The sequence below is a fragment of the Monodon monoceros genome, unplaced genomic scaffold (genome assembly GCF_005190385.1).
Source record: "Monodon monoceros isolate NGI ecotype Baffin Bay Population unplaced genomic scaffold, NGI_Narwhal_1 Super_Scaffold_7, whole genome shotgun sequence".
In the NCBI taxonomy this organism is placed as follows: domain Eukaryota; kingdom Metazoa; phylum Chordata; class Mammalia; order Artiodactyla; family Monodontidae; genus Monodon; species Monodon monoceros.
In genome coordinates, this window is record NW_021703784.1 from 95,662,117 (window position 1) to 95,672,847 (window position 10,731).

At 48.6% G+C, this 10,731-nt stretch overlaps 1 protein-coding gene across 3 annotated transcripts; it reads right to left on the reverse strand.

The window, feature by feature from the left end:
• Nucleotides 1–8,415: 8,415 nt before the first annotated feature.
• On the reverse strand, nucleotides 8,416–10,731 carry TIMM10 (translocase of inner mitochondrial membrane 10). Of its 3 annotated transcripts, none has more exons than XM_029208624.1 (3): nucleotides 10,683–10,731; nucleotides 10,081–10,196; nucleotides 8,416–8,857 (listed from the first exon to the last, which is right to left on the reverse strand). In XM_029208624.1, exons 2-3 carry the CDS (start codon nucleotides 10,149–10,151, stop codon nucleotides 8,656–8,658), a joined length of 273 nt encoding a protein of 90 aa, XP_029064457.1. In that variant the 5' UTR covers nucleotides 10,152–10,196; nucleotides 10,683–10,731; the 3' UTR covers nucleotides 8,416–8,655. The 3 variants fall into 3 exon arrangements, with proteins under 3 accessions (XP_029064457.1, XP_029064460.1, XP_029064459.1); XM_029208627.1 differs by lacking the exon at nucleotides 10,683–10,731 and adding an exon at nucleotides 10,596–10,681; XM_029208626.1 differs by lacking the exon at nucleotides 10,683–10,731 and adding an exon at nucleotides 10,453–10,573.

The window sequence follows — 10,731 nt, forward strand, 5'->3', positions numbered from 1 at the left end:
TGGTCTGCTGTGGTCACTGCTGTATCTCCAGCACCAAAAACAGCACCTGGCACCTAAGACGCATTCAGTAAATACCTGTGGAATGAAGTGTGAAGCCAGCTGGTTTCACACCTCCTGCCCTTTGCACCTGCTGTTCCTTCTTCATTTCTTTTTTTTTTCCTACAAATTTATTTATTTATTTTTGGCTGCGTTGGGTCTTCATTGCTGCGCATGGGCTTTCTCTAGTTGTGGTGAGCGGGGGCTACTCTTCCTTGTGATGCGTGGGTTTCTCATTGCGGTGGCTTCTCTTGTTGCGGAGCACGGGCTCTAGGCACGTGGGCTTCAGTAGTTGTGGCACATGGGCTTAGTTCTAAGCTCCACAGCACGTGGGAATCTTCCCTGACCAGGGCTCGAACCCGTGTCCCCTGAATTGGCAGACGGATTCTTAACCACTGTGCCACCAGGGAAGTCCCTCCTTCTTCATTTCTAATGCACTCATCCTTCACAACTCACCTCAATTTCACCTTTTTCTGGAAGCTCTGATCTCTTAGGCTGGGTTAGGGGTCCTGCCCATGTACTCCCCCCAAAAGCGATTCTGTCCTGAAATGAAGCCCTCACACTGATCTAGAATCATCAGTTTAGTTGCCTGCTCCCTCCCCATGAGCTATAAATCTCTGGGGGGCACCTTGGGAACCACATTGTAGGTGATTTGTATGTCTGCTACCCGTCCCAGGACCAGGCCTGTAACAGCCTGTGGTAAACATTTATGGAATAAGTGGAAGAGGGCAGTGGGAGAGGGAGCTGGAAAGGTAGGCTGTGGTCAGTTTGGAATGACCTCTGCCAGGCCAAGGATTTCCCACATTGTGAGATACGTGATGGGAACGCCTGGATTTTGTCTTCTTGTTTTATTTTGGTTTACTCTGTTTGTTTTTAAGGGAGGAGATAGATATGGTCGGGTTTGTGTGTTTAATGAATGGAAAGGAGGGGGACGTTAAAGCAGTTAAGAGGCCACTGTAATAGTTCAGATAATTAAAAAAAAAAAATAGAGGAAAGAAGAGACTTTTTTTTTGGCCACACCACATGGTGTGTGGGATCTTAGTTCCCCCACCAGGGATTGAACCTGTGCCCCCTGCATTGGAAGGGCAGAGCCTTAACCACTGGACCACCAGGGAAGTCCCAGAAAAGAGACTTAAGACACACTTCCGTATCAGAATCAATAGGACTTACCAACCCCTCCTCCTGTCCCCAAAAATAATCCCTTTTAGACTCTGTTCCCTTGACACTATGCATAGCTTGAGTAGAACAGTGCTATCACACTGGATCTCCTGCAGGCCGGTGGCCAGAGTCGGCCTCACAGCTGAGTGAACAGGAGTACTGGCTCCTGAACCACAGGCTGGGTCCCAGTCCTGGCTCGGTGGCTGATTAGATGTGCAGTTTTGCCCAAGGCACTCACTCCTGAGCCTTACTCTTCTAGTCTATTACGTGCTGGAAATAATAGTATCCAGTTCACAATGAAGAAATTATTTACTCAGCCTGACAAATAGTCATGGTAAACCCTTGCGTGAGGAATGTAAATAAATAGCGCAGCCACTTTGGAAAAACGGTTCGGCTGATCCTCAAATAGTTAAACAGAGAGTCACCACTATGACCCAGCAATTCCTCTCCTAGGTATATACCCAAGAGAACTGAGAACATGTGTGGACACAAAAACTTGGACACAGGGCTTCCCTGGTGGCGCAGTGGTTGAGAGTCCGCCTGCCAATGCAGGGGACACGGGTTCGTGCCCTGGTCCGGGGAGATCCCACATGCCGCGGAGCGGCTGGGCCCGTGAGTCATGGCCGCTGAGCCTGCGCGTCCGGAGCCTGTGCTCCGCAATGGGAGAGGCCACAGCAGTGAGAGGCCTGCGTACAGCAAAAAAAAAAAAAGAAGAAAAACTTGGACACAAATGTTCATAGCATTGTTATTCATAATAGCCAAAAAGTGCACACAACCCAATTGTCCGTTAACAAATGGATAAACAAAATGTGTATTGTGGGAATTCCCTGGTGGCCCAGTGGTTCGGACTCTGCGCTTTCCCTACTGAAGGCCCGGGTTCAATCCCTGGCTGCGGAACTAAGATCCCACAAGCCTCGAGGTGTGACCAAAAAAAAAAAAATGTGTATAGTAACAGTGAATGTATTATGGTTTGGTCATGAAAAGGAAGGAGGTACGGGTACATGCTACAACATGGATGAACCTTAAAAACATTATGCTAAGTGAAAGCCAGATGCAAAAGATCCCATAGTGTAGGGGTGCACTCATGAAATGCCCAGAATAGGCAGATACGCTGAGACCGTCGATTAGTCGTTGCCAAAAACTGGGGGGAGAGACGGGAAGTGACTGCTAATGAGTATGGGGTTCCTTCTTGGGGGTGGTGAAAATGTTGCACACTTAGATAGTGGTGATGACAGTACAACCCTGTGAATGTACTAAAATCCATTTAATTGTACACTTTAAAAGGGTGAATTTTATGATATGTGAATTATATCAGTTTAAAAAAAATTTTTAAACGCTTTCACATGCATCGGGCACTAGGGATTGAAGGATGAATAAGACACAGACTCCATCCTCAGAGAACATAAAGTCCAGTGGGGGAGAGGAGTAGATGAATCAAATTATCACATAGTAAGTGTAATTACATCTAAAGGAAGTGCCATTCAGTGGCTAAGAATCTGCCTGCCAATGCAGGGGTTACAGGTTCGAGTCCTGGTCCAGAAAGATCCCACATGCTGCGGAGCAACTAAGCCTGTGCGCCACGACTACTGAGCCTGTGCTCTAGAGCCTGCATACCACAACTACTGAGCCTGTGTTCTAGAGCCTGCACGCCACAACTACTGAAGCCACATGCCACAACTACTGAAGCCCACGCGCCTAGAGCCCGTGCTCTGCAACAAGAGAAGCCACCACAATGAGAAGCCCACACACCACGACGAAGAGTAGCCCCCGCTCACCGCAACCAGAGAAAGCCCGCGCGCAGCAACGAAGACCCAATGCAGCCAAAAATAAATAAATAAATTTATTTTAAAAAATAAAGGAAGCGCCATGGAAGAGAAGTAACATATCATTGGGGAGGGGCTTTGATCTAGACTGGAGGGCAGGGAGGAGTCCTTAAAGGTGTCTGTGCCACAATCTGAAGATATAAGACTTCCCGTGTCTGAACCAGTAGGATTTATCAACCCCCAAGAGGAGGACACAGCATGCAGAGGCCCTACAACAGGAGGATGCCTGAGACATTCAGGGAACTGAAGGAGGGCCTGAATGGAAGAACACATAGAATGAGGCGGGCTGTGGCATGAAGCTGCAGCTGGAAAAGTAGATACAGGCCAATTGTACCGTACCTTCTAAGATAATAAGAAGTGCTCAGTGGCACTTCCCTGGTGGTCCAGTGGTTAAGACGCCACACTTCCAATGCAGGGGGTGTGGGTTCCATCCCTGGTTGGAGAACTAAGATCGCACATGCCGTGTAGCGCAGCCCAAAAAAATTTTTTAATTTAAAAATTAAAATAAAAAGAAGTGCTCAATGATGACAGAAAATGACCTTCCTCCTTCCTCCCTAACTCGCTCTACCTCCGTTGCTGCCTGTGTCGGTAAAAGCACCACCTTGCACACAGTTGCTTAAGCTCAAAGCGAAGTTATCCAGACTCGGCTCCCAGCCTTACTTTCCACATCCAACCTACCAGCGATCTTGTGGCTCCTGCCTTTAAAGACTTCTCCTCTCCATCTTCTGCTGGCCCCCAAGCCTTCTGCTGGTCAACTCCCGCCTGGACTCCTGCGACCCTTTCAGCCTGGCCTTCCCAATTCCACTTGTGCCAGTGAGCCTACCTTCCAGTCAGAATGATCCTGGCTTCAACCAGGCCTCTCCCCTTGGAAGTTTCCACGACTGTTGGGCAAACGTACAAACTCCCAACAAGGCCCCCTAGTCCATCCGGGCCCTCCTGCTGCCCCCACCTCCCTCTGGCCTCTCTCTTCTCTATGCTTTCACTGTTGTGACCTGTTCTCATCCATTAAAACCCCGTGTTCTCCCACCTGGGCCTGGAACATTCCCCCACCCTGGCCTATCTAACTAATCCTTCAGATTTTGACTTAACGCACACTTCCTACAGGAAGGCTCCTTGCCTGACTCCAGCAATAAATCCCTTTGCTATATGACTCGTATAACATTCGAGTCACCCTTTGATAAAACTCATCACGACGTGTCTGTTTCCTCTGATAGACTGTATGGGCCAGAGGATAGGGACCTGAGCCCACCTTCCCCACCACTCTCCTCCCACTACTTAACAAAGAAGCCACCACCCACCACTGCCCCCAACCTGGCAAATTCCTACCCATCCTTCAAATCTCACTCACCTACATCGCTTTCAGGGGGACAGCCTTCCCTGAGCACCCAGACTTGGGGGGGGGTCATCCGTTTACATAGCCCCACACTTCCCTGGGCATCTCTTACAGCACTTATCACAGCTGTAAAAGTGACTGATTTTAATGTCTCCCCCCTTTGATTTTCTGTCTTGTTTCTCTTTGCCCAGCATTTAAAAAAATGCTTGTCACAAGACTCCCCCCAGGTCAGCCCACAAGAATTCTTATGAAAATCCCTAAAATTGCATGCAAAATTCTGTGCGTGAACAATTTTCTGAAGAACCAGTCTGTGGCTTTTGTTGGTGTTTCAAAGGGGCCCAAGATGTGAAAGGTTAAGAACCTTCTCCCAGGAGCTGAAGGGGCTGTCTTTCCTTCAAAACAGCCCTGCCAACCGACTTCTATGCAAAACCATTGCCCTAGAATATAAGTTCCAAGTGGGCAACAATCTTTATTTTGTTCATTGGTGTACCCCAAATGCCTGGAACGGTGCCTGGTCCCTTCCAGGTGTGGGTGTAGAATGACCAAACATAGTCTTTGACGACTGTAACAGTTGTGAGAACTGTGTAGTGGTTAACTATTGCTGCATAACAAATTACCCCAAAATGTAATGGCTTAAAACAACATTTATCACCTCAGTTTCTCTAGGCTGGGAGTCAGCGTGCAGCTTAGTTGGGTCCTCTGCTTCAGGGTCTCTCACAGGGCTGCAAAGTGCCAGCCAGGGCTGTAGTCATCTGAAAGTTTGACTGGGGAAGGATCTGCTTCTGAGCTCACTCATGTGGTTGCCAGCAGGATTCAGTTCCTCACTGGCTGTGGGCTGGAGGCTGGCCCTGAGTTCCCAACCACATGGGCCTCTTCATAGGGCAGCTCACAACATGGAAGCTTGCTTCAACAGATCTTGCAAGGAGGAGGAGAGGAGGAGAAAGGGAGGAAGAGAGAGAGAGAGAGACAATAACAAGATGGCCATTACAATCTTTTGTGTCTTAACCTTGGAAGCAGCTTTCATCACCTTTGCTCTGTTCTGTTTGTTAGAAGCAAGTCTCTGTTTAGGTCTAGTGCACACTCAAGGGAAGGAGATTATACTAGGAATGAACAGGAATGAACAGCAGTGGCAGGATCATTACATGTTTTCTCATATAGTGTCTGGCTCATCTGAAAACCCAAAGAGCAGAAGGTGCAGACCAAATGCCTACAGGTGAAGCAGATGGTGACGAGGGAAGAAATGAGAGGTGGGAGGTTTGGCGGACAGCTGAACCTCTACCCATCCTCCAGCAGCAGACCACTGCCAAGCAGGAATGTAGGCTGACTTGTCAGATCTTCTAACTTTTCAAAAGAAGCCAAAGTCCTGATTTTTATGAGACACTTCCCGGTTTTTAAAATTGATAATCGCCGCAGAGCAACTAAGCCCGTGTGCCACAACTACTGAGCCTGTGCTCTAGAGCCTGTGCTCCACAACAAGAGAAGCCACTGCAATGAGAAGCCCGCGCACTGCAACGAAGAGTAGCCCCCGCTCACGGCAACTAGAGAAAGCCCACGCCCAGCAACGAAGACCCAATGCAGCCAAAAATAAATAAATAAATACATAAATTTATGAAAATAAATAAATGAAACTGATAATCTAGCAAACACACATGTGAGCAGTTTTTGGGTCTTCTCGATGGCAGAAAAGGCCTAACCTATTCTACTACTCTATATGTTTGTTCCATCTCTCCTATGCCCACCCTCCCAATCGCCACACTTGTTCACTGAAGGCAGGGACCTAGTTAATTCACTTGCACACTTTCTACAGCTCTCTGCATGCAGCAAGCCAACAGTAACTACTGCTGAATAGAATATGTCATGGCTGACATCAGGGAGCGTGCCCCACCCACACCCGCACTCCAGTCCTAGAGGGGCAGGTAAAAGTGGCCGCTCATGTCTGAATTAGCTGGAATCCTGGCTCTAGCACTTGCTTGATGTATGACCTTCAGCAAGTTACTAACTTTTCAGAGCCTCAATTTCTTCACCTATAACAATAATGGTACATGCCTCAGAGTTATGAGTTTTAACTGAAATAATATACTTATTAGCACAATGTAGCAACTCGATAGCTATTCTTACTGGCATCATCCCCGTTTCCTCACCAGCTCCCTGGCATGTCTCCCCCGAATCCATTAAGCCATCATCTACCACTATCCACCTGGCTGACAGCTAGAGGGAGCTTTAAAATGCAGATCTGTCATTTTCATTGCCAGGGTTTACATCCTCCAACAGTTTGCCGATGCCCTTTGGAGAAAATCCAAACTCTTTTAACTCAGCTCATCAGGCGCTTTGGAGCTGCGCCTGCGCAGCCCTCGGGCAGGTCTCATCTCTCACCACTACCTCCCTTCCCATTTGGCACTCCAGGCAGGCCAGAGCTTTGTTTCTTCACGGCTCCACACTTTCTGCCACTTCAAAGCTTTTGCAAGTGCTCTCTGTCGAGCTGGAACCTCTTCTCTCCATTCTCTACCACCCCTTCTAGATGTTCCAGCTATGTGCTCTGAAAATTTCTGACGTCCCTTGCTAAACCTGAGGGCAGCTACAATATCTGTTTTCCTCACCACTCTGCTCTTCCTAGTACAACGGCCGCAAGGAATACACCAATAATACACATTTGTAGAACTGGCCACAGCAGTGCTGATTCCCGTGAGCAGACAGCGCCACCTGTTGACGCAAGTTGGCACTTCAGTACCTAGAAAGGAGCCTTAGCTCTCTGCCCACGCTTAAGGTAGATGGACAATAGTTTTGAAGTTTTCAGGGGGTCTATCTCGAGACTCCTTACATCAAAGTTAGCAATTTAAAAAAAAAGAGCTAACATTATTGAGTATTTAACGTGGGAGAATTAGGCACTTTCCTAAGTGCTTTAGTTATTAACACATTTAATCTTCACTCAATGAAGTAGGTACTTTTATCGCTTTATAGATAGGGTAACTGACGCACAGAGTAGTCAACTGCCTCACCCAAGATCACACAGCCAGAAAATTTCATCCCAGGTGGTCTGACTTGAACCTGGATTTTTTTTTTTTTTTTTTTTTTGGCCACACTGCGCAGCTTGTAGGATCCTAGCTCCTGACCAGGAAATGAACCCAGGCCCTAGGCAGTGAAAGCGCAAAGTCCCAACCACTGGACCGCCAGGGAATTCCCTGAACCTGTACTTTTAAGCCTCTACCGTCTCCTTTCCTGTGAGCCCAATGACCTGGTGAGGTTACACCCCAGACACCTCCCTCTGCTGTGAAGGCACTGCTACCAGGGGCACTGGCATCAACCAAAATTCCTTCTGCAGTGAACCCTACATTTTGAGAACTGCACAGTTCTGCAAGGGCACCCTCAGGACAGGAAGTAGATGCGGCCTCTCCTCCGCGAGCAGTCAACCCTGACCTCCGTTATTGCTCCTCGCCTGTGACCTCCAGCAAACAACCACCTCCCTGAGCTCCCTTCTCCTAACAGGGCCTTTGGCCTGCTGAGTGGATGAGACTGGATACCCCATGAAGAGTGAGGAGCGCAGTCCCTGACTGAGATTCAGGTGAACACTGAATGGCAGTGGTTATCACTCGGTCCCCTCCCTGGATCGCACACATCACACATGAAGCTGGGTCCCTTCACGTTTCGATATTGCTGTTTAGAACCAAGAGGTTGTGGCTACTTCATGCTTAGGTTCCATCTACTTTCCACTCTCTCCTCTAAATCATTCCTTTATATCATTGAGGAAAATGCCTGCCTGCACTTGATTTTAAGTTGTTAGACATAAATAATATATACTAGGCACTTTCTATGGCCTAGTCATTATTCTAGTTTATTCATATTAACTCATTTAATCTTCACAACAGCCCTGATTCTCCCCACTTTACAGATGAGGAAGCTAGGCACAGTGAAATGACACGTTCAGGGTCACACAGCAAGTGGCTGACGTGGAATGTAAACTTAAGCCATGGTACCAGTCTATGCTTTTAAACACTACGTTAGACTCCCTCTGCTGGTAGAGGCTGTGTCTGCTGCCTTTACTCCCAAGTGCCAGGCACACTGCTTTGCACACTGTAGGTGTCAACAAACTTGTTTTAATATATAATATATATAAACACACAGTCACATGCCAGTGTGACAAATACCCCTTCTCCGACCGGGAAAGAGCTCCATCATACCCTGGGCTCCTGGAGACTTTCCAGAAAGAGCCTAGGCCTGGCAGTCTTCACAGATGACACCCAATGGGGGCACTTTTATTAGACAAGTGGGAAAGGACAGGGTGCACCTTGCGGTGTACTGCCTGGGGCCTCATGCAGGCCCAGAACTCTGCTGCACCCTCTTCATGAGCTCTTCATCCTGCATAGACAATTCTGTCAACTTTTTGCCCATCCGCTCATGGATATCCAGGTACTTGGAGACACACCGGTCCAGGCACACAGACTCGCCCTTGGACAGTTCTGCTTCCTTGTAGTGGGGAGGCACGCACTTCCGGTGGCAGGCACTGGTCATTCTAGAAAGAAGGAAGGGCAAGGTCAGGTCAGCAGCCTCCTGTGGCATACCAGGAACCCTCAGCCATTCCTGCCCTGCTATACTGATTTCACCTCCCCGAGAAGGCAGTGTAAATCCTCAGTTTGCACCCCAACTATCTTGGAAGATCCTTGAGAGCAGGAACCATTAGCCATGTTTATGACTAATCAAACAGGAACCATTAGCTGAGTACCAGCTATGCTCCAGACATCGTGCTAAGTGCTTGACAGGGATTCTGTCATGCAGTTCTTACGATAATCCTAAGAGGTAGGCACAATCATTATCCCCCTTTTTACAGATAAGGAAATGAAGGCACAGAGAGCCTCAGGATCACATAAAGCTGGGCTATGAACCCAGGTAGCCTGACTTTACAGCCTACATTTAAAAATTATTCTGATAAATAGCCTCCAAGATAAAACAACTAATCTAGGGAGGATACCAGAGAACTTAAGCCAATAAAAATAGCAAATATTTGTTGACTGCTTACTCGACTTGTGTTGGGCTTAACGCTAAGAGCTTGTCATATACTCTTACATTTCATATTGATAATGTCTCTGTGAGGAAGGTACTATTATTAACTCCACTTTACAGATGGGGAAACCACTGGTCTAACAGTCCATGTAACTTGCCCAAGGCCATAGTAGTGGTGGCTGGTGCAGCTACGATTTGTTCCCAAATTTGCCAGATGGTTATGGGCACTAGTTAGGAGTCAGACTGAGTTACTGGTTCTGACATTGCTACTGACCAGCTGTGGACCCTGAGAGAGTTATTTAACCTCTAGAAACCTCAATGTCCTCACCTTTAAAAAAAGATAATGCATATAAAATGCTCAGCATGTGTCTGAGATGGATTAAGAGTTTAAGAAATGTTGACTACTAAGCGGGCTACGTGCTATTTGTCACAAGGCAAATGCTCTACTCTTCCCGGAACACAACCAGAGCCTGGACGGGACCTTCTCTTCCTGCTCAGCTCCTACGTCGCCAATTCCATCCGAACCTAAATGCCCAGTTCCTTCTAGTGACCCCACACTGCGTCTGCATTAGCCCTTAAGCATGGGGCGGGAGTTGGGGGTGCTGGGAGGGTAAGCCCGGGCCTCAGGTTTCCCCGGAATGAGGAAAATAATCTTCAGAAGTTATCCACCTCTGCCTTGGCAAGAGTGACCTGGGATCATTCTCTAAGACAAGGCAGCGCAGAATCAGCCCTTACCTGTTGTACATATCAGCCATCATCTCAACCTCCAGCTCTGCCGCCAGCTGCTGGGCCCTAAGCGGGTCCATTTCAGCCCTGCACCGTGGAAGGGATCTCTCTCTGGCCTCCTAATCCTGGGGGCAGACATCATGGTCAGCACCCAGCCCTCCCATTCACCTTCCCATCGCAGGGGCTGGAGGATGTGGAGGAATCAGAGGGCATCAGACCAGCAGGGGCCACTGACCTCAGTGAATTAAAACGTCCCATTTCACAGATGTGGGAACTGAGGCCAAGAAGGGGAACACTGCCTAGCCCAAGGTCACAGAACATGTCAATGGCGGGTCTGGAAATCGAGCCCCAGAGCCCTGACTCCCAATCCCTCTAGGTCACCTCTATCCAGGAGAAGAAGGGGAGACCGGAACGGAGCATGAACCTGCGGGGCCCTAAGAATTCGATCACACGCGGGACTAAGGCGCCCGGGCCCCAGCCCAGGGTCTACACCTCTGAAATGGCGGCGCCATCATCAGGATCACCTTGAGGTCAGACGGCACGCACCACGGCCTGGGGCCTGCCACAACGCCCCCTATGTCCTCAACTTCGGGTAAACACTACAAACTCACCGGGCGCTCAGGTAGGATAGGGCGGAAGCACCGGGGTCACTTCCGGGAG

Bases quoted from the DNA above. Each gene is read 5' to 3' on its own strand.
- TIMM10 (XM_029208624.1), bottom strand. From the start codon at position 10,151: ATGGACCCGCTTAGGGCCCAGCAGCTGGCGGCAGAGCTGGAGGTTGAG. The intron at 8,858-10,080 runs GTAAGGGCTGAT...CCTTCTTTCTAG, and splicing joins ATGGCTGATATGTACAACAG to AATGACCAGTGCCTGCCACC.